We start from the raw sequence: 25,132 nt of genomic DNA on the forward strand, positions 1-25,132 counted from the left end.
TTATCTGCCCCCCCCCCCCCCCCCCCCCCCCCCCACTGCGACCCCCAGTACAAACACCAATCCCAGATCTGCAGTGCTCCCCCTGAGGAAGATAAGAGAGAGACTGGACTTGGTGTTGTGACTCTATCCCATCTGCAGAACTGCAGAGCTGCAGCTCCCAGCGCTAAGGGGGATAAAAGTGCTGACTCTCAAGCAATGCCTGTAGGAGCAGTTTAAGCAAGAATCCATATTTAAATAACTAAATGCCTCTCTTTGGTTTAAATAGCAATGTGTCTGAAGTACAATTCCAGTCGCTGAAATTGCCATTATTCCAGGATGGTACCTGGGATGGCAATGATATTAGCAATTAAAATATCATAACCATAATAATGCGCTTTCCCTAATAAAACCGCACTTGAGGATTTTTCTTTTCAAAGTCCCTACTGTAGATCAAACACTACAATTTGCATACTACATGTGGCCTTGTAATCACTACATCCCTTTACAGTGATCAAGCAGTGCCATTTGCATTTTCTACAAAGCCCGATAAGCACATTTCACAAAAGATAAACATTGACTAAAACGTGCACCACCCAAAGAATGGCATGCAGTCTCTTGCACATCAAAGACTACAAATTAATAAGAAAATTAAAAAAGGAAATACATTAAAAAGTTTCAGCCCAAGACAAAAAGCCCCATGGTTCTCCCTTGTATCTCTTTCTCTCTTCCACACACGCACACACTCATTGAACGCAAGCTTTGACAACAGAGGGACTCGTGCTGCGAGTCCATGTCCGTCAGAGTTTGCTAAGGAAGTCGATGTAATTACTGTGCAGTGAGAATTTTCGTCTACGCACTTCAGTGCCTCGCTAACCGTAAATACCAGGGCACAAGGGAGCACACGAAGAACAGGCCTACAACTCATATGAGCGTGAGAGAGTGAAGAGTGAGCACAAATTTACAAATGTTTAGTGGAAGTGTGTGTATGAGTAATGACGGGATGTGTGTAAGTAAATAGATTTGGGATGGTCCGAATGACAAAGATTTTATATCACAGTACAAGTAATTTTATATCATGGTAACAGTATACAGTATATCACAATATAGTTAATGTTGCTGGAAATCCAACCCCTAAATGTATATATATATTATAATATATATTACAGCATTAATACATGGTTATTTAATATCTAAAACATTTAAGGGTTCGATTTCCAGCAACATGCACTCTATTGTGATATAAAATTAATTTTACAGTTCTGTATACTGTGTACACATATGCACAGTACAATTAAATTTATATCATGCATGTATACATCAGTTGAATTCTGTAGTACTACAAGTTGCAAATATTGCAGGGCAATCTACAGATACACCAGATGCACGCAGCTCAAAAATAAATCACTCACATTAAAATGAACAAAGCTGACTATACTTGAAGTGAACATCTGGAGAGTATGCTGTTGTTTCTTCTTGGTGTTGGATTTTTTAGAATTGAGCTGCAGATATACTGCGCAACCCTAGCATGAATGTAAATGAGCAATACGTTGAATATACAGATTAACAATATTTGTACGTGCGCTGCATTTTTGGACATTACATTTCGGGACAAGTCAAGAAAATAATGGGCATACTAATTGATGAATGAGCTTATAAATAAACATGCTGAATTGGGGGGGGGGGGGGGGTGCTCACGACTTTGGGATGTTGAAGTATGTAGCCTTAATGGCCTCTCTATATGTTTTAAATGGCCATGTTAATGGGCTTTTTATATGAACTGAAATTGCTCTCTTAATGGCCCTAATTCCTACTCTAAAATGGCTCTGTTTGCTAGTCTGTGTGTGTGTGTGTGTGTTTGTGCGTGTGTGTGCAGCCTGGCACTATCGATCCCTTGTTGCAGTCGTCAAGCTTTGAGCTTACACGGAATTGGGAATGGAGGCTTTTCTGCAGGATTCTGTTGATTTCCACTGTTTTATGAGCTCTGCGCCTCTGTATTTCAGCATGAGTGTTTGCCCTCATTGGCCTTGTGAACAACAATGCGGTCACCTAAGCAGTGATATCAAAGGAGAATTGCATTGCGTTCCCCTCTGCCGAGAGATACTCTAATAAGTGATTCCCTCTTTACCATTTCCCCTCAATTTGAACAAAACGTTTCCTCATTAGCCGCCCCTCTGGAAATTACATATTGAAAATGCCCGTCTGCTGAAGTGTGATATTACAAATTTAGTGGTCAATTAGCCTAGTTTTGGGGCCTAAAGTTATAATTAGATTGTTGTGTGACTGAATGCCCCTCTTTTCTCCCGACTGCAGCTCCCGCATCGCAGAGTGACGTTCTCCACAGCCAATCCCGTGCAAGATCAGCAAGACTCCTCTCAGCAAAGTTACTATGACAGCGGCTTGGAGGAGTCCGAGACCCCCAGCAGCAAGAGCTCTTCAGGACCCCGCATCGGCCCCCTTGCCCTGCCCGAAGACCACTACGAACGGACAACCCCTGACGGCAGCATCGGAGAGATGGAACACCCAGAAACTGGTATGAGCTTTAGACTTCTGTTACGTCTCATTTAGCAGGCTGGCGCTGGATCCGCAAAGTTTTTTTCGGAGTGGATCGGAGTGAGGTTTTTTTTTCGTAAACACCTGCTTTGTTTTGGCCGTGGCTAGATCTATGCGTTTAGGGTCAGAAGCAGACTCAGCAGGGTCTGTGTCTTGCCCATCAGCAAGCCCTCAATCACAACAGCAAATCATTCTTAATGACCCTCTCACACAAGTGTGCTAATTAAAAACTCCGACTAATGGAGCTTTTGGTCTCCAAATAAATCTGCGCTTTGACGTCTGCCCAGACAACAGTGTGCTGATCGTAAACAGCTTCTTAGCTCAAGCCAAACTGCTCCTCACAGCAGCTGCCGGGGTCATAAAACAATAAGACGGAAAACGAAAACCAAAAAAGAAATGCTAGGACTAAGCAGGATAGTCAAACGTCAATTCCGTTCAGCCATTACTAATTCCGCCGGAGACGTGCTAGACATTCTTTCTGTAATTCATTTATATTGTCGTTCCCATAACCAGAAACATCCTGGCAGCAGCTGCCATTTTTAAACGTTGCCCTCACAAATTTGTCTCTGTTCAATTTAATCTCCATTACGACAGCAATGCTTCCATAATGCCACTTTTCGCACCGATCTCCTTCAGATTTTTTCTCTATTAGTGCTGTTGTGCTGAATTACCATGCTGATATCCCTCTGGATGTCTCGGTGAGCTCGTGTTAACATTTTAGCTGCGAAATATACCTAAGTCTTCTCACGTCAGTGTTTTAACATGCTCCATGAAACACAACGTCCTGTTGATTTCACGCTGGGAACCTGCACACGTGCGGGGTGTGTCTGCCAGCCCCACAGACGTGCGTCGGATTCTAGGGGAACCGTTTTAGGAAGTGAAATGTCAGCGCTGCATGTGACTGGCTCTGTGTTCTGCAGAGAAAATCCTACAGCCGATGAGCACATGACCTTCTGTTTGTCCATTGCCTTGTGGGTTTCACCTATGTCTAATGTCTTATGCATGATTTTGCATGACAGCCAGTACTGTATCTTCAAAGATATTTATAGAGGGCCTTTAAAAGGAGTATTAATAATAAGAAAAATATTATTTTGATTATTCCCTCACCCAAACCTGTATTCTAGTAGTTTTATCATCAGATACAAACCCCCCCGACAAAAGCTAGAATTCCCTTTCGAGTGGAACAACTATGACCTTGCTTTATGGGGCTAAAATATTCAATCCTCTGAAAATAACTAAAAGTTCCATAAAACTTTTGCACTACAGGGGCTTTCGCACCGGGTTGTTCTAGAAACTTAGTTATAGGCACTATCCACCAGGGCGGACATTTATTGAATTTATGTCCATGTGGGTTCGGCCAGTCAGCGTACATTTACGTCACAGGCACTTCCTATTGTGCTGGGATATACCCTACTCTGAAGTAGGAGCTAATTTATTTCCCCCAAAAAGGAGTTGTTAAAAACTAAAATCATTCCCAGTTGCTGCGGTGCAAACATGCCAAAAACGCGGGTAGAGGATATAGTGAAAAAAGCCAAGACTCTATATAGGTTTTGTTGTTTTTAAACTAGGGTTTTCAAACTTTATGATGCCAAGAATATGATGAATCGTTTATGAGGACCCCTTCCTAAAACCCAGGTGTGAAAAAAACCTACAAAAATAAATAAGTATGTGTCATTATACATACAATGTATTGTTTCCCAACTTAAATTGGCTATACTTAATGTAGGGTATAAAAATCTGAAGATTTTCAGTTAAAAATTAATAAATACATTTATGTAAGCAGCTTACGTAATGTGTCAAGAATACTGTCTTACAACCCCAGTGGGTGAGCTGAAGAAGACTTAGAAAAACTCACTAAAGATACAAAGCAAACATATACAAAAAAACGCCAAGAAAGAAGAGAACATTTTGAAAAAATGAAACAGTTAGAATGTTCGGTAGACTTAGAGCCTTCTGGAGGACCCCAGTTTAAAAAACCCTGGTTTAAACAATCTCAATTTCTAGAACCCATAGAATATCATTATACAATAAAAATAGCATTATTATTATTATTATTATTATTATTATTATTATTATTATTATTATTATTATTATTATTATTATTATTATTATTATTTAAAAAAAACTTGTATTAAAATTTAATTCCAAAAATAAAACAAGTCAATAAAGGTATGTATTATCTTAATAAAAGGGATGCACTGAAATTTCTGCTTCTGAAAATTATCGCACGAAGCTACATTTTCTTTTTTTTAAATAAAGCATATATATATATATATATATATATATATATATATATATATATATATATATATATATATATATATATATATATATATATATATATATAAAATACATTTTTACCCAAGTGTAATTGTAAGTGTAAGTGTCACCCAAGGATGGTTTTGGTTCATTACTACTAATAATATTGTACTGTAAAATAAAACAAAGAGTATTTAATAATAATAATAATAATAATAATAATAATAATAATAATAATAATAATAAGTGTCCCAAACTCACAGCTCATGTGGAGATAAAGAATAAATTGACTTTGGTCTTTAAAACGTGTGTATTCTGTGGGACAACAACAAAAGCATCACAAAATCACAAAATGTCCATGTTTTGGTGGACTACTCTTTAAAGACTAATGCAGCGCAAACTGTCTTTTTGTTTTGGGGAGTGTCAGAAGAGTGAGAAGACTGAGGATTGTCGGCATCTTTGATTTGATCTAGTTTGATCTGAGAGTGAGTGAGTCTGACAGCACCGGCGGGTGGGCACGTACACTGATCAGGCAGGGAGGGGAACTGTTAACCAGAGGTAGACCTAATTAAAATATGATTCTTACCTCAGGGAGATTATACAGAAATCCCTCGTAGAGAAACGCAGGAGAAAATGATTTTAAAAAGGCTGTTGTCCCCACTCCCCCACCCCTCGAGCCGTCTTCCGTACGGTGCTGCTTCCTGCCCCCTATTTATTTTTGCGGTGGGATTTGAGTGACAGGGTGACAAGCAGGGCTGGTGGAGGGTTTTGTTCGCTGCCGTTGGGCTGATTGACGGGTGGGGGTGGGTGTGGGGGGGGTGTGGAGCGGAGTGTCACTCCGTTTAAGCTAGATGAAAAGCAATATGTGAACTTCACACACACCGTTCCTGTGCGTCTGTGGCCCTTGGCAGAAATGACACCGTGGATCCCCGAAGCAGTTTGGCCTTTGGTTATGAAAAGTCTTATTTTTTATGCTGCTGATGTTGGCCCCTTCGTGCAGGAAACGATGGTGTTTTATGGTTTGCTCTGACCTTTGTTACCGCCCCTGTAGATTCTCAAATCTCAATGACAGTGCTGGAACACAACGCATTGTTCTATTGCCTATTTTAGACATACAGTGAACACCTGCAGCCTGTGGCTGATTCAGTGACCAACTGCAACTCTAAACCAATCATTTCTCCAGCCCTGGACAACGTGTCGAATGTCGTCCATCTCTCAGGCTGAGCAAATGGCAGATGTAATATTTCACATGCCCTTCACGGGATATTTGACACAACAACCATTGTTAGCTGCTATCAATACAGAGCGCAATATACATGATACCTCTAATCCATCCATAAAACCACAAACTGACGCACCAAGAGCTCCGCTAATGTTTCAGCCTGTCACTACAACCTCTCGTTTGTCAATTGACTAATGATTGATTGGTGTCATCTTGACAGTGTTATGCAGCATATATGAGAGCCTATGATTTATAACATGTATATACAGTGCATTGCTTTCCCCACAACAGCCACAAACTGTCGCTCACATAGTGTGACATTATTGGTCAATATATATATATCTTTATTTTTTTCAAGATTGGGGTGGCCAGTTTATATGTGCTAATGTATACTGAATCATAATAGTAGATTTAAAAAATATATATATTATCAATAATATAAAAAGTTTTATATTTTTATAAATATTTAAGCTTGCAATGGATATCCAATATCCAGCAACAAAGAATGTATATGTTGTGTGTCTGTTTGCGCCGTGCGTGCGTGCGTGTGTGTGTGCGTGTACATGTGTGTGTGTGTGTGTGTGTGTGTGTGTGTGTGTGTGTGTGTGTGTGTGTGTTGTTATCAGTAGTTTTTTGGAATTAAGGTGTTGCTAAATCACTGATGATAAGCCAATTAGAATCAGATTTTACAGGTAATTTCACTTTATCATATATCCTCTGTATAATAACTAGTCGACATGATCCGAAGCTATATATATATATATATATATATATATATATATATATATATATATATATATATAATCTTTGTTTGGTTAGTGTGTATTGTAATAAGTGGATATACTGTGCTGGATTTTTACTGCTATATGTGGTTATCAGTTGTGAAAGGTGACAGCAGCATTTTCTGGCCAGCATGGGAGATTTGAACTCTTGACATCTGGCAACCGCACACATGAAGTGCCGTATTTCAACAATCTAAAAACACAGAGAGTGCACTTGGTGTGTCCGAATCCACTTTTTCCATTTAACGATGGAAATCGCCTGGACCAGAGCATGTGAGCAAAGCATAGTGATGTGACGCTCAGCTCAATATTCTGTTCTATGCCAGCGCGCTCTACTCAATTGCTCACGGCCCAAGTGAACACTACTCATAAACTGATCACGCCCACTGGTAAAACTATCTTCGCTCAAGTCCCGCTCCGACCTGCAATTTGATTCCCTGTATTGCACTATACTTGTAGCTATTCATTTTTTATATTTATCTTTAAATATTATATGATTTTTTAAAAATATTTTTTAATCTGAAAATCTTTTTAAACATTTTGGCCACTTCTTTAAGTTTTGTTTTGTATTAAGTCCTTCTTTAAAGTGAATTTCATTTTGTATAAATTGTCTTTACGTTTTAAAAACCAATTGCCTAGATTTAATAAATAATATGCAAATATAGCAGACAATATAATCATGGCACTAATCATGGACTAGAGCGCTTCTAATAAATGAAACAAAACTTAAGAACTATGTAAATAAAAAGCTTAAAATGTCTACTTTTAAACGAAACAATTCAAAACTAAAAGAAATAGTATTTGTATGACATATGCATTTCTCTCTTGGTGTGTCCACTATTGCGGAAATGGCGAGTCAGCATCATCAACTTTCATTATCAACTCATCATCAACTTCATCTTTGCAGCCATTAATGAAGAAGAAAAAAAAGTTAAGAAAAAAACCTAGTTTATTAACTCTTTCCCCGCCAAACACGGAAATTTCCGTTATTTGTGAAAAAAACGCTTCCAGGCCAATAACGGAATTTTCCGGGTTTCCGTGTTTTCACTGTCGGGCGCTAGGGGGCGCTATTGCACATCTTCTGAATGAGTACTGAATCTCCTGATCAAAACACACGTGAGGAAGACGCAGTGAAACGAGCGATCGCATGTAATCATATGCATATTAAAAATAACGTGATCATCCTCATTAAACAGCATATGAATCAAAACTGCCTAATGTTACTGAATGAAATGTGGACCCAGGATTAGCTACAGGACTGTGTAAGCATTAGGGGTGTTGATGGACTCGATCTACTCCATCTGTGATTGATCATCGCTCTGAATCTGATCTGGAAACAGTCTTTCACAAAAAATTTATTTTCTCAGCTTTTTGTTCAAAACGTTGCTTTTTTTTATGAAACCTACCCATATTCAAGTGTTGATAAAAAAGGAATGCATGAAGCTAGACTAAAACGATTTTTTTTTTGTTGTTTAAAAGAAGAGGGTCAGATCTTTATTTTGATATATTGCATGCTCAGATATTCATTTAACAAAATATTCTATGGGCTATTAAATTTAGGTGAAAATTGTCAAAAACCCTGGCGGTGGCTGGCAACTTTTTTTTTAAACGCTGGCGGGGAAAGAGTTAATAAACAATTAATATCTCCTTATTTTTTTGACACAGTCAACTAATACTTGTGCTGTTCTTTGTGGCAAGCTTTATGCATGTGCTTGAGTGCGGAATAGGCTAATGTTTAATGTAAAAACTCTCCAGTATATGTTTAATTTAATTAAATTTGCCTAATATTAATGTGTACTTAGTCGTCAACTAATGTCTTAAAAGAACAACAACTAGTCCAGTAGAAAACACTATTATCAAACCAGCATATCACAAACGGAATTCTGGGTTGAGCGAGCAGCAATGAACATTTTTTGTAAAAGATTTGGTTAACAAAGTAACACTAGTGCATTACCGACTTAATATTTAACGAGACAGTGCTACGCCATTTTGGGATGTCACAACCAGCACTTCTGTGAAATCTAACTGTGACGCCCATGCTAGTCAAGTCTTATTTTGTGCTACACAAAACACACTTCTCTTTCAAATCAATGTAATGTAAAAATTTACACTTTGACATATCTCATTATGCAATTTGCAGCAGCGTTATATCGTTCCATCAGTAAATATCAAATTTGAGCTCAGACAGTTGTCAGACACATTCTTATTCTTAAGAAGTCAACAAAATCCGCTGTCTCCTCTGTGCGAACACCAGTCAGTTGCAAAGGTTTACACTGGATGCTGGAAAAGAAAGTCTTTGAAGTGTGTTTCCATGGCACCCGCGCGATTCCCCTTTGATCCTGGATCAGATTGAAGTGTATGATGTAATTTTGTGGTATATGCTGGGGGAGAGAAGGGGTGGTGGTCTTAAATTCTAGGATTCAGTGATTTAGTGGAAGGAAAATGTTTTCTGTTTTGTGCTTTCTTTCTCCCCCTCTCCCTCCCCCTCCCCGTTCCTTTTTCTGTCTGTCTACCTGTCTCTCTGAGTCTTTGTATCTTTTTCTGTCTCTCTATTGCTCTGTCTTCCCCTTGTTGTCGGATCTCGTTTTTGTCTCTCTTTTCTTTCAATCTGTCTCTCTCTCTTGCTCAAGGCTTTTCTCCTTAGAGAAAAGGCTCAGACGGGCTTCCTGAGATCTGTGATACACAATTTGATTTTCATGTAACATGATCTGTTACTATTGATTTCTATAGTTCTCATTTCGGCGTTAACATTAGCTCTGGTTTTTGGTTTGCTCTTGCTTTTTGTTCTGTACTATGTTTCCCTGATCTTCCTTTGTATATTAAAGTACTGTGGTGCAAACACTTTTGTGCACCCTATTTAAGAGCAAAAACCTTCATTAACCAGCCACAATCCAGTTTAACTAGGCACTAAATACCTTGAAGCAGCACTGAACTGTATTTAAATGAAAGAATTTTTCAACACACAGGAGTGGACAATATGACTGAAATCTTATATCACAATATGAGTTCTTTTATTGCACGAGTATCACAATATAGCTATTTTTTTGCTTTAAATAAGGTTTTTAATGAAAATATATTCATAATTCTTGTCACCGTTTTCACAAAAAACTAATACAAGCCCAAGTTTCAATTAAAAAAAACTCTCAAGCTTACTGAAGACAAGTAAACAGTGATAGAGAAAGAACAAAGAAACTAATTAAAAGCATATAGGAAAACAAACAAAGGAAATGGACCTACCTGAAAAACTTCAAGCGCTTGAAATAAAATACTACATACATTATATAAAGTAATCAAATGTATATAAAACACTGCATACTCTCCACTGTATAAATTAACCCTTAATGTTTTGCCAATAATTACATTTTCTGGGTCTTTAGTGACCCGTATCTATATCTAACATAGATTGTTTTGTTGTGCCTGCCATAATAATATAGAACTCCCCTGATTTTAGAGTAACAATTACAGAAGAATAAATTAAAGTGCATTTTGTTGAAGCTTTGAAGGGTTCGGGTTGAGCAGATGTTTTATACCATCATCAGTGTCCTGTCAGAGCTCATTTCCCAGTACCTTCTGTATCTGGCTTATATTCGACATCTCAAACATATTCTCAAAACTATAATTTTCAACTTCTTAAAAATCAATATTTTGATCCCTGACAGCTTCTTTACCAGATCCAGCCTCAAGTGACATTAACACTAATGCTGATAATACTTTCTATGCTTTTCTTTTCTGCCTGCGGTAACTATGAGTAAAACGTCACTTCATCATTGTGTATCATTGTGTATTCAGTCATCAAACATTCAATTATTGTTGTGCAGAAAAAAATTACTTACACTGTTAGCGACCATATACAATTTTTACAAAAAAATAATGGGGAAAACGGGCATTCTTTCATATTTTTTTCTTGTTATATTGTTTATAATGAATTGATTAAGGAATACTAAGAAGTTTGATGTCTAACTTTAAAAAACTAATGAGGAGGAAGAGAAGGCTAGTGAATGATGTCCAAGGTCACTAAAGACCGGTGGCATGCATTTAAGGATTAAATATAAATGTATTCTTAATAAAATTTCAAAAGTGTAACTATGTAAATTGATGGCCTGATGGCATGCATCTCTGATAGCGCTGAGAACACCAACATCTCTCTGACACCAAGCGCATATAGCAGAACGAGTTGTCTTTCGCAGCTTACTGCTCTTCGACAGTTTAAAATGACTTGTTTTTAATACGCAAATACTTGCATGCCAAACGATAAGCGTTTGTGACTGCAGAGCACAGTAATGTCACATGAACATAACCACACCGTTGGCCCAAAATCTCTACCGGATGACAAATATCTACAGGTATATCGCACCAGAAAAGTTTTTCTAATGGGTCCTGCACACTGTGCGATTTTTCAAAATCCTTTGCGAATGTCCCTTGTCAGACTGTACGAACATGATCGCCATGTCACACTGTAAGATCTCAGTTGACATTAATGTCAGACTGCACGATAGTGAAAGCGCACTAAAAACGGACGCGCGCAAGAAAACTCACCCGGAGTTCATATCATCAATGAATGACGCGTTCGGTGATGGTGAGCTGCATTACACGCGGGACTGAAATGCTGGCTACAAAGGAATCTCTAGCTCTCGTTTTGGTCATAGTTTGTCTTGAAAAACGGAGATATTTGACTGTCGTCGTAGGAGAAGTCACACTGCAGGATTGTGTGCCAAATCTTCTGACACTGCCAGAATTTCGTCTGAGGTAAAATTTGATCGCAGCGCTCATTAATCGGCTGCCGGTGAACATGTCAAACTAACGACCAATGACGTCAGATTTTAGCCTAGGATCTGAGGAATCTTTTAGGATTTGCTAAATTTGTCTCAGACGACCAAATCGTGGGCAAAATCGCACAGTGTGCACCCGGCTTAAGGCACGTTTATAAAAGCTACTTAAATGTCGTAAAAAAGCCGAATTCTGGCTTAGTCTAACCCCTGTCTATGAAACTATGCTATTATGCTATATTTAAAAAACTACTTGCTGACTGACGCTAGAGTTTTTAGCATCCCCATTAATGCTCCTGCCTCCCTTCCTGGAGATGCTGGTTCAAATCCTACTCGTTACGGACGGTGCAAGTAGACCAGGAGGAGTTACACTGGTGCCGTGACCCAATGGGAGTGAGGTTTAGGGAGGTGAGTGGAACAGAGGCCAGCTATTAAAAGCTGTTCGAGTAAACCTCACTTTCCTGGCCTCAAGAGGCGCACTAGCGACTGCCGCTAATGACTGCAATCTTTAGCATTCTTGTTAGCGTTCCTGCCTCCCATTCCGGAAACGTCGGTTCGAATCCTGCTCACCAATGATAGTGCAAGTAGAACCAAAGGAGTTACAGAAGGCAGGTGGTAAGGGGAATATAATTTAAAAGAGTTTTCATACATTTGCAATTGATCACAATGACAGTTAACATTTTTAAGAGTCACTTGAGGTGAAGTATGCTGAGAAAACTTTGGTGTTGGATTTAGTTTAAAAGTATTTGCAATCAGAAGCAAAATTTCACAAATAATTATTTAGAAACGGCAAGTAACCCATTGAATTAAATATGACAAGGAAGTACAAAGACTGTAATAGTATTTTCTAATAAAGCATAGTCCAATAAACTAAAATATTTGTTTTTAGTGTAATGGTCCCAGTAAATTATGCCAGATCGCAGTAGTCCACTGAATCCTCCACAACCCAACCCACAAAATAGGGAAATGCATTATGACAATTCCATTCAGCCATTACCTGATTTGCATAATTCATATAGTGAATTGATGCACAAAAAGCGCCTGGCTAAAGACTTCCCATAAACCAACTTTGCAGAAAAGCATTGATTTTGTTAAATGAACATTTGCCCAAGCAGCCATACATATTTATGTAGCGATGAGTAATTTGCATTGCTGTATCACCATATGTAGGCAGATAAATGATACAGTGCTGTATAATAATTAGATTGATGTTAATTACAAATCATTTTAAACCCCATAGTTAATAAACAGGAAAAAAAGTCATCGCTTCCCTTGGACTGAATGATTGTCAGCCTTTTTTAGTTGTATTGGATGCAATCTTTCAATAAATCTGCCATCATCGTGGACATTATTAGAATTGATGAGCATCATTAGTTTAAGTGCTGGCTAATGCTTATTAGTATCATATTAGCATTATGATGAAAAATGAACATGAAACCAAAAGTCTACAGTATACGACGGGACACTTTTTTCCCTGCAGATCTCATCAGTGGATGTTTTCAGCTGTTCGTATGTGGCCCCGTCTGCTTGAGTTAGAGTAAATGCATTACAAATGAACCCGCCTGTATATAGAAACTACAGTGGCGACAATCATTTCAGTGTATTATAACAGCTTGTGCTTTACTGTATTCTGTATTATTAATACGGCAACATGGAGGCCACCGAAAATAGAGATCTCTGGACTAATGCGTTCCTGCACACCCAGTTCTGAAAGGTTTGATTATAATTTTTCGAGACAGACAGTGCTAGCGGTGAGAACGTCTGCCATAACGGGTTCGGCGTTTTAATCTTCTCCCTTAATTGGACTCGTTTGATTGGACGAGCCAGGTGTACAGAACTCATTTATGTAGGCAATCTGAGTGACAGCCAGCGAACAATGACATGCTCGCAAATGCTGATTTTCTCTGTCGCGGCTTCCAATTCACTTCCTCCACTCGAGAGAGAAGGAAAAAGAGGAGGGATTGACGCTGATGAATCATTCCTTCCTGATAAGTGGTTGTTTGACTCTGATTAGGGCTGCTAATTTTGATTTATGAAGGTACGATCAAGCATGTTTTTTTTGTATCGAACATCGGAGTTTTCTAACGACAATCCAGCCTTGCGTGTGTCTGGAATAATTTGACTCTCAGAAACGCTTTTAAAGGCTCATTAAACACGATTGTCAGAACGGTTGGTCTCTAAGGCACCGATATTGGGTCCTACTTGTGTTAGATTGCTTTTGTACTCTTTAAGACAAGCACTCACTCGCCAAGTGTACGGTCCCGCAGGGAGAGGAAAGTGCACAGGTTTCCTCCCCGAGAGCTCGCTGGGAGTTTTACACAGGTCAACGGTGACGTTTGACCACATCTCAGAGCCCACAGCACGTCGAAGCTCCCCTCCTGCGTGCGGCGATCAGGTTGGGCTGTTTGATCCCCAGATGGGGGTATTTGCATGTGGCCTGGCTGAGCCTCCTTTTGAAGCCCCAACATGAGCCACAGCACATATGGCCAGAGTGGAAAAAGAGACAGAGATAAAATGGAATAAAATGGCATTTGCATAATGATGAGGAACTTTAGCAATGCTGTGTGATTTTTTTTTATTTTTCTTTCTTCTCCGTTCCTGTGATGTCTCGGTGCCTTATGAAGTCCTAATAATGTAGCACGTCTTTTGAACTCCGCTGACAGCTTCTCTCTTAGTTTCAAGCGCTGGGTTTTAATGAAATCATTTTTCATTGTGTCCCGAGCTCATTTTTGTACGTTCAATCGCACAACGCATTCAGATCTGGCGCTGCCATGGCGGTCGGTCTTGTTTGTGAGTGATTCGTGTTTGTGTGTGATCGTTCGCTAGTTTGTTGGGTGTACCAAAGATGACATGTCTTTGTTTGTTCTGTATGTGACAATGCGTGTGTTGAAAGAGAGGAAGTGAGAGGGACAGACTGAAGAACAGAGTGTTAGTCTGAGGGGGCTTGTTTGTCTTGTGGGTGCCAGCTTGGGCTGTTGCCCGGGTGCCAGCGTGGCGTGACGACGCGGGGCACGGCTCTGTTCAGACAGATGGCATTGGGCCTTGTCAGAGTCCCTGCCTGTTAGTAGAATTGATTGCAGAGGCCCGAGCCAGCCTCTCTGCTCTCTGCTCAACCTTCCCCACAAGAGAGAGGGCGCATGTGATGCTCTGGATTTTTCGGACAGTATATCTTTTCTTTTTTTTTCCGGTGGTTGTTTCAGGTGGAGGGGGGAGGAGAGAAACAATGTGTCCTGGTTCTGTTTATCCTCCAGAGGTGTGCTGTCAGTGGCTCGCTGGCCTTAATGCCAGTAGGTTCCAGCTCAGCTATTGTGCTCATTGTGCTATAATTCATTTTCTACCGTCTTTATTGTTCTGTACTGTGCCGTTTACAGTTACAGTGATGTGACAGGGAAAAAAATATCCAACCACGGATCAGATGTATCATCTGTGTTGAATGCAAACAGACCGAATGAGAACGAGCGAGTGGGTCAGGGCACGGTTTACAGGAGTGTTCTGGTTTAAAAACAAAATATTACAACTTATTAGGTTTTTACTTAGGAATATATTATGAAAGTGAATGAGGCTGTGGGTGAATAAAGGGTTACTTCAGTGATTTAGCATTAAGCTTTGTATTTAAACTGGGTCGTTAATGTAGGAGAAAAATGTGAAATTATTCTAGACTGAGAAAAGGCAGAAAATGTATTTGTCTCAGGTGATGAAAGACAACAACTCCCAGAATGCACTTGCCTCACTGCCCTACGAGGCCACTCCCAAAGCCAATGCTCCCAAAGCCACCGCGGATCACTGGATTATTTTCCCACTGCGTTCATTTTCATAAAATCAGTTAAGTTAGTCCGGAGACACACTGCAAGCGTGGTGTGAGCATGGTGTTTCTGTTGCGTGTCAGGCGCGGAGCGGCTGCCTGCCGTTTTCTCTGTCTTTGCACACCAGAAGCATGTCTGACACGGCGCTGCTATTGATGTACAGGTAAGCCCTATACTTCATGTTAAATTTAAATATATTGCCTATTAATACAGCAAAGACAACGTCGGCAGTAGACTATTGGCCATATATATCTATGGTATTGACGGCAAAATAGGCTACAGAATGTTTCGTTCTGTATTTACAGGTTTAATATTTCAAAATTGATACTTATGTTGTTTTTATTATTACAATTAGGCCTATATCTGCATTTATGTTAACCTACAGATTTTAAAACATGAAAATGTCATTTATTAATATGTATTTGTGTCAAAATGACATATAAAGATCTTTTCCTATTCTGTTTTGCCTGGAAACCCTTCCAATGCGTTCACGTGTCGCGTGAAAAATAGGCATCTCTTCTATTTCAAGGATACGCGTGTGAGCCGCAGGCAGTGTGCAAGCTCTAACCGGTAAACATAGGAGCCGAAATAAAAACAGACATGCCACACGACACGCTTGCAGTGTGTCCCCGGCCTTAGAGAACAGATACTACAATTAAAAGCTGAACGTGTATGTTCAATATAATGTGAGTGAGTGTCACGACACAAAGCACGATAATTCGAATATACTCACGGTTTTCTACTAATACAAAGCCATATGCTAAATCGCTGAAGTAACCTTTAAAAATCCGAAATGTGCAGATTGTGTTTAAAAAATAAAAAAAAACTACAAAGCATGTTTTGCTGTTCTAGGCAGATCTAGTTATGTTTATGTACAAATTGTCTTTGTGTAGAGTCCTCTTATAGTGTCCTTGCTCTAAAGGTTGTAACATATAAAGAAAACTATAATTATAAAAAAATTATTCTAAGAATACACAATGCACATCTCCCACTTTAAATGTTTAGACTCTTTCAAATGTGGTGGTATCTGATTGAATGTTTTTCTCCTTCATCAGCTGGAAATTAAATCATTCTGAAAATGATTCCACTGATATTATTTCTCTGTGTTATTATTATTATAGATGTGGCGTTGACTTCATTATTCTCATGGAATTAGACCACATCTAAATGTGCACATCGGCAGTAGATTAGACTTTTATTACATGTAAATTAAATCAGATATATTTGGGTGTCTTTAACTATGACTGTTGTAAATATACACATTATCTTACAGTTGCCTGGTAAGAATTTCTTGCATTAACTGCTTTTTTTCTTTTAGTTTCTTCTATTAGTTTCTTTCACATGTAGGTGGGATTATTTGAAGAGTAAAAAAGACAATAGCTTGTCGACGTGTTTTTCTTTTAAAAAATAAGTACATCTATAAGACATGTTTGCTTCATTTAATTAGCTTTCCTCTTCCAAAAGGTTTTATTCTGAAAGCTCAAAGCATTAAACGCCAAACCAGAGGGCATTTTCCAGCTCAATGCAGCGCTTTCTGCTTACTTCATTCTGTCACACGTTTGTAGGATCTGGCCCCTCATACAGCTCGTAACTGAATAAAACAGGCTGTATGCCGCTAAAGGAATACTCCAAGAGGTAAATACAAACGACTTCAACAAAGTAATTTATTTAAGTCTTATTTTAGCATCTTTGGTCCAATCTGATCTGTGGTTTTACTCAGGCGCATCTACTCTCTTCCGTACGTTTTTGACCCTCCCTTCACACATCTCTCCGCCGTTTACCCAGGATTGTCCATAATGACTGTGAGGCGATCTGGCCCAAGTGGTGCAGATAACATCTGTCATTAGGACAAAGTGGATCATTCAAAGTACAGCAGCGGGTTCAGGGCTTGGTAGGGTCTCGGCAATGTGAGCTGATCATAGATAAAAATGAGATGATTATCGCCTTCACGAAACGTCAACATCAGCCTTCGTTTTGCGCCTCAATGAAACCGATTATACCCTCATCATGTCACATTACAACAAAGCGCAAATAAGCCCTTTCAAACCTATCGCCTTCTCCTCGCTCATTTTCCAGCAAATAACGCCCAATTTTTCCCCACGTTACATCATGTGGACTGACAGGCCTGGCTGGATGTTGTATATCGAACCACGGTGTTACAAAGCACTGCAGCAAGGTTCCTCATCTTCATGCTACATATAATTCATCTCTGATCCAAATTTCATCTTGATCTGCTCATGTGGCCCAGCCAGAAGTCGTTTAATCCAGCGTGAAAGTTCAATAATATATCATTCCGTTATGATTTATTTAATAGGCATGAGATATTAGTTAATTCATAAACACCAGTAAAGCTGAAATGTTGGGGCTTCAATGGATTTTTTTTTTTTTTCTCAGCCAGTTTCAATAGATTCAATATTCTTTTTGTGAGCGGTCGATTTGAGCGTGCTCTCTGGGAACATTAGGATGTATTCTTGCGAGTGTGTGCGCCTGTATGCTAATCAGAAGCAAAACCCTTTATACTGCCATGTGGATTGCTCACACAATAAACACCTTTGATGGTCTGACAGATGGAGAATATTACAATACACATAGCACAACATAACCCAATAAATAACACGCAAAGTTGGGGAAGTTGACATTATAGACTTAAGTTAGAAGAGTGAGGGGAACTGTTAGACATTATAGTGACACAGGGGATAATTTAAAAAAGCACATAAAAATACTCAACAGTGTTTGTATGCGCAGTTGAAGCGGACTGACGTTGCAGAACACTGGTTGATGGGATGTGATGAGGTGGAGCCGGATAGAGGATTAGCTCAAAACAAAGAGGAAAGAAAAACATATTTGAGGGGGTTCCTGAGAAAAGCCAATGGACCCCTTATATTGTGATACCTCATGACAGAATATTTTATTAGAGGCATCGGAAAAAGAGAATTGGCAAGGCAATGGCATGAGAGTAAGTGATGTGATTCCAGTCATTTTTGGGTGAATTATCTCTTTAAATTGAAGAAAAATGGTTAATGCTGCTGCATGAGATTTTCTACAATGGATGGCAAATTTGACTTTTTTTTTCTCTCTCTTCTGACCAACGCAGCCTGTTTTGTAAAGTCATAGAAACGCTATAATTTCTTTTGCTATTTGAGCAAATGGGAACTCAAAAATGATATTGCAGTAGCTTCCGTTCACCACCATAGAAGTTTACACAACAATGACGATTTCTTCTTCTAACACTATGTGAAAAGTAGGCCACAATTCTCAATATAATATTGAACTGTTTGGTACGTAATTCACGGTTCAATATGCGCTTGTGAATTTTTTTTTTTATTTTTTTTTTTCAGTTTTGTGCTGATATGAGCAAATTTCCAATCGTATGCACTAAAGTTAGGGGGAGTTTAGCCACGCTTGAAATGCTGGTGCCAGAGAGTTCTACTCACGGAACACTATTATTTTCACAATCACGAAAGTTCATTATTTGCATGCGTTTTAAAGCCTTGCCGGTTAAACATTTAATTCACGTGCATGCACTGTTTTACATGCGCACTAAAGCCTGTCAAACACGTGATTACTGGACTAAGTAGTCTTACTACGCTAATACTGTCAAATACACACAAGGTTAACATAAACACAGTCGGTTATGTCTAAAGTAAAAGTAAAATCACGTGTCTGTATATGAGATGGGAGCTGGTCTTAAATATACAGCAGCGCAGCCTAGTGAACACTTGTCATTAAAGGGACAGTTCACCTCTAAAATTATGTTAATAAAACAACAAAAAACAAAGAGAAAATCACTCACTGCTCTTGAATTAAAGAATAACTATACATATATATATATATATATATATATATATATATATATATATATATATATATATATATATATATATATATATATATATATATATATATATATATATATATATATTGATTATATATGATTAAAACAAAAAATAACTAGCGAATCAACAAATTGTGCATTAGTTTAGTGTAAGTGGGGATCGATAGTGGATGATAACATATAATGAACTGACGATAAAAAGGTCGCGCTGGTGACGTTCGTGCAGCCTCTCAAGGAGAAATTACAATACTAGAGTGTTTAAGCTGTTTCCTGAAAACCATCACGACTGAAACTGATACTGCTTTCATATGACAGCTTCATAAACAATGAATTAACATTCACTAACATTCACTTAACGTCACTTACATTTTAGATGCAATATTGAGTGTTTTGTTCTATTTTAGCAGAGAAAATCGTTCATTTGCAGAACCGTAATGGGTCCCACAGCAACTTTTCAGCGTTTGAATGAATCGTTTGAATGAACGCCTCAATGACTCACTCATTAAGATTTAAGGTTTAGTTTCATGTTTAAACATTTATTTCCAACATTTCTTTTTTGTCTATTCAAAACTACAAATCTCTAAACATTATTTAATGCAGTTGTTATTTTTCAGTGTAAATTGTTTAATTTGACTGGTAACAGCCCTTCAGTGTCTAATTTTATGTATTTATCAAATTTAACAATATAAAATTAAATCTGAAGCATGGCCTATATTTAAAAAGATTAGGGGGAAATGCCCTTATATATATCACAAATATGCAGATTTAAATATGTCAAAGCTGATTGAACATTGGTAAGAATATTGCTTCAGAATAAAGTATATTTACAACACACACGAAAAAATTAAATAAAAATCGAACTTTTTTCCGGACAAGCAAATGTTTTACTGTTTATGTTTGACAAGTGAATGAACGATTTACTTTAAATAATACAATATATAATATATATATATAATACTATACACTAGGAATGTGTACAAGGTTTTTTAAAGTAAAGTTTTAAGTTTAAGTAAGTCTTTTAAGTAAAATAAAGAAAGAGTATTGCAATAAAAACATGTTCTCCTTAACCTCTTTCTGTTCCTGTCACCTAAGAATAGAATACCAAAAAAACGAACCGAAAACCGTGCTTAAAAACCGAGGTATGTATTGAACCGTGGACTAACTGTATTGTTGCATCCCTAGTCAAAAGGGTCCATAAGATCAGTGTTTCTCAAGCCTGTTCTGGTGACCCCACCACTGCACATTTTCAATGTCCCCCTCAATTAACACACCTTATTCAGCTCATTAGTACAAACTGCAAGACTTGAATTGGATGTGTCTGATGAGGGCGACATCCAAAATGTGCAATGGTCTCCAGGACAGGTTTGAGAAGCCCTGCATTAGATGATCAAGAAGAGGTTAGGCGCCACCAAAACCTATGCACCACCTTTGCACTACAATGCCTTGCCCAGAAAAGCTCTCTTAGAGCAGGTAGAGCAAAGGGCACTTTTGAGAGACTGCTGGCTTGCGGCCAAATCCACTTCCACCCCAGTTGGGCTGCTCATACAATGCAAAAAAAGGCCCTGGGGCTCATACCTCCATCTCACACACACACATACAAGGAGAGCCAGCGAAGCACTCTCTAACTACTGAACTGGCCTGCCATGATGGATGGCACTAGAGGGAGCGGAGCTGTGTGGCTCTGACATGTACTTCCTTATTTTCAGCAGTGCTGAGAGGAGCAAGTCCACTGCGGCCGCTCTCCATCTTCACCAGCATGCCGAAGGCAACGTGGCCCTTGCAGTCAAACATATGTCGTAAATCCACGGGGGAAAAAAACATGCTCGCGTTCCCTCGCACGTATTGATGTGGCCATACACATCAATGCCCATTCGCTCCATGCTCTAATGCTTTGTGATTACACAGTCATACACCAGAAAGCCAGACTTTAATTGTTACCCCATAATCCAACAGCAAACTGATAGTGCCAAAATGGGTTGCATCAGAGCCAGATATGACCATAGAAGTGCCAGCAATCACCATAATAAAACTCAGGACATGCTACAGCCAAGCAGCACCACTCTGACGCCAAGAGGAAAATGATCCCTAGCCCAAAAATTGCTTCCCATCAGGAGGACCTGGCAGAACCCGGCGAGTTGCTAATCAGTTCATCAAAAATGGCCGCACCACCTCCCAACCCCTCTCACTCTCTCTCTCTCTCTCCCTCTGAGGATCTTCTAAAAGAATCTTCTCATCCATTCCATTCATTCTCAAACGGAAAGGCTTGTCACAGCACACCGAACACTGGAGGAGGAAAACAGAGACCCTGCAACCCAAACACTCTACACAAGTACAAAAATAGAGTAGTGCTGTGTTCAATAATGAATCAAATCTTCCTTGAAATCTTTTTTTGCACTTTCTGGAGTGAAAAATTTAGAGGCCGAGATTAGCTTAACAAAAGCCCCATGCTGAGGCGGTAGCGATTGAAGGGTGGGTAGACATGATCAGTCGGTTGAAATGCTGCTTGCTGTGCCCTCAAAATCCCTTCTCGCTCCAAATACGAAGAGTTGTGTAACTGAGAAATGACCTACCGTAATAGAGTAATAGAAATGTCCTTGTCACTGAAACAAAACTGGCATAGGGTAACTGGCACTGGCATCCATAAGGTTTCGGTGCCTGAAAATTTGCCATCATTACTTCTAAAATATGTATCCTTCTTGGAATGTCTTTGCCATTACGTGAAAGATTCCAAGATCCGTCTTATTTTGTGTTATTTTCTCGGCTGATTTCTCTCATTTTCTTTGTCTTTCCTGGTTGCTCCAGAGAGTAACATGATGTACTCAGCAGTGCCAGCTTGTTAGAGGAGCTTCTGTGTCTGATAATAACCTCAGCATGTCAGGCAAAACCAAGCTGTGTCATTTTCCCTCCGCAAGAAGACGGCTGCCACAAATTATTACAGAAATAAAGACATCATTGTTTCTTTCTTGGTTAACCACAGGGCACCTGATTTCTGATAATAGATTCTTATAATTATGTGAGCATTTTGCACATTTGATTAAAAGCGTGGACAATTGGGGAGTCAGACAGATTCCTTTCATCTGCCCTGCTTTTCCGTGAACTGGACTGTAATTTCCAGCTGATTAGAGCACAGCGGCGCACTCAAAAACAGCAGGTAGAGGGGAAAAGATGGAGGGAGGGTAACAAAAAGAAAGAAAAATGTGGCAGATTGAAGAGAAAGTATAGAGGAACGGAAGGGGTGGGAAAATAAAAGGAGAAAAGCAAGGTAGAAGGAGTCATTCGGAAAAAAAAGCACCAGAAAAAAATGAGGATCACAGAGACAGAGAGAGGGCAAAAGGCTGAGGGTACGTTAGAAAGTGTGCATGCTGGATCAAACAGGAGGTGTTCTGTGAAATCTCAGGAAGAGCAACATGCCCATTTCCCCTCCCCACCACCCCTCGGCTGGAGATCAGACAGAGAGGAAACCTGCCACAGATCCACAAGACCAGTCATCCCACTGGTTCCCTGATGCAAGAACACTGCAAACCCACCCTTACATGTGTCTTAAAACGAAGGACGGGCAAGTTTTGCATGCTAAGGTGGTCACGGCGAAGCGCCTGTAGCGCGCAGTTTACCTTTTTTGTGCTCTTTCATCTTTCCCTTTTTCTGGTTTTCCTTTGGTCTCTTCCAGGTTGTATGCTGTGATTAAGGCTGTAAACCTGGATGGATTTAAGCTTTTGCGGTATATAGAGAACACCAAAGTGCCGTCCAAACTCTTTTAACACCAAAACACACCACTTTAAGATGTTGAATGACATTTATAAATGCAGTAAGCTACATGAAGCTGTGCATTACAGTAAGTACACTTTGAAGGGCAGTTATAATCGGGCTAGTACAGTCATCATCTAATAATTAATGTCAAAGCCAAGCGACAATCGCATTATCTTGGTCTGCGAGTTGGAATTTCAGTCAGGCTAAAGCATTTATTTGACATTTTAAAAAGAATAATTATTGCTTTAGTCCAGCTGAATAAAACCTGTAAAGTGCATGTAAACATACAGTACTTGATGATTATATCATAAGTAAGATATGTGGTAGGCAACTGCAATTAGACAAAAGGCACCCATTTTGAATGCATAGTTATCTTACATGCACCCAAATAATCAGATTGGTGGCTAAAATATTATGAAAAGCCTTCATGTAAACACCGCAAGCTAACTGATGGAGCTCAATCCAAATTAATTGGATTAAAATAGGTGGTGTAGACCTGAAATAATCTGGTCATCAGGGAAAAAAATGAAGCATGTAAATGTTTGAATCCGACTATTGTCTCAATCCGATTCAATAAATTCCTTGCACTCGTGTTCAGTGCCGTGATTCATGTTTAAATATGTTTTTGGTTCTTGCACCGTGTCTACACCGGATGCGATTGTAAACGCGTCACATCACACCGCGCTGCACACCTGTCTATACCGGGTGTGACAAAGCAACAGTTGCAAATCCATTTGTCCTTCCTGAGAAGTATCACGAGTGCTTGGAGTATGTGATATATAGAATGTGGCATCAGTTTTCTGTCAGGATTTGTTGTGTTGTGCCGCATTCCAATATTAACAACAATTATTAATAATTATATAATTAATAATTTGTTACATTTATATAGCGCTTTTTCTGGTTCCTCAAAGCACTTTACATTTAGAATCTCCTCAACCACCACCAATGTGCAGCATCTGCCTGGATGATGCGACCGCAGCCATAATGTGCCAAAACGCCCACCACACACCAGCTGATTGGTGGAGAGAAGGCCGAGTGATTAAGCCAATCAGGAGAAGGGGATGATTAGGAGGCCATGATGGAAATAGGACAATGGGCAAATTTCACACCCCTACTCTTTTTCCAAAGGACATCCTGGGATTTTTAATGACCACAGAGAGTAAGGACCTTGGTTTATCGTCTCATCTGAAGGACGGAAAGGACTGATGATTATAAAGGGTGCTATTTTTTTTTTCCTGGGTCAGTGGAGGAGACTGAATATTTACTAAATATTTGCTTTAAAAAAGCTCTTAAATAGGGACAATAATGGAATGTACACAGCTGAACATAATGGGTGATAAAATTGGCAAAAAAAGTTCAGGGTGATGCAGATGGTGGGGATAGCCAGGAAACGGCCTTGAGCTGAGGCAGATGGACGATGATCCAGGCCACAGCCGAGACTGTGCCCCCGCGGTGGTATCACAGGAGGGAGTAGCCAAGGAGGTGTAGAGACAGACGCCACCATGGGGACTGCCAGAGGCGACAATGACGTGGAGGGAGCCCACCGCTGCAGCGGAGGGACTCTGATGATCTAGGCCACAATGGAGCCGCATTGACAACCCCCCGAGATAGCAGTAGGGATCCAGAGGGCTGAGTTTGAGCTGGAGCGACCAAGGGTGGAAGTGGAGCCTGAGGGAGGGCGGCACTAGCCAAAGGGGTGGAGGGCTGGAGAGCAGCAAATGGCCCACAAGTCCGCAGTGGAGGTGTAGCGATGTCTGTCCCAGGTGGAGTTGAAGGTCGAGGAAGCCCAGCGAAGCCGAAAGTCTGATTGTCATTGCCAACTTAGAAAGGCGGAAGGAGTGCAGGCACAAGAGCCAGAGTGAGGGTTTGAAGAGGAGTGGAGCGCACAGAGGCAGGAGGCAGAGCCAAGGGCTTACCACACCCAGGAAGAGATGGCTCCCAGCAGGCCTGAGGTGTTGCCACGACACTGAGAGGAGGCAGAGGAGTTGCTGAGGGGCTGATGGGAGGTAGCACAGAGACTGATGAAACAAGAAGTAAAAGAAAACAGTGGTAGTTTAGAGAGGTGTTTGGAGAGGGAGGCTGAGTGGGACACACGGGTCCGATGAAGACTACATAGTCACGCAGAATAAAGGGATGCAGGTATTCACTACTCCAAACATAAAATCACTGTCCAACAAATCCAGCCAGTA

The 25,132-nt window shown here is 39.7% G+C and overlaps 1 protein-coding gene across 1 annotated transcript in view; it reads left to right on the forward strand.

Annotated features, from left to right (window-relative positions):
• pcdh1a (protocadherin 1a) overlaps window positions 1–25,132 on the forward strand; it is a 91,165-nt gene that overhangs the window by 57,521 nt on the left and 8,512 nt on the right. The window contains exon 4 of the mRNA XM_067433059.1: window positions 2,290–2,509. Coding sequence (XP_067289160.1) covers window positions 2,290–2,509 — 220 coding nt within the window. The remainder of the gene's footprint in view (window positions 1–2,289; window positions 2,510–25,132) is intronic.

Source organism: Pseudorasbora parva, chromosome 23 (assembly GCF_024679245.1).
Source record: "Pseudorasbora parva isolate DD20220531a chromosome 23, ASM2467924v1, whole genome shotgun sequence".
In the NCBI taxonomy this organism is placed as follows: Eukaryota; Metazoa; Chordata; class Actinopteri; order Cypriniformes; family Gobionidae; genus Pseudorasbora; species Pseudorasbora parva.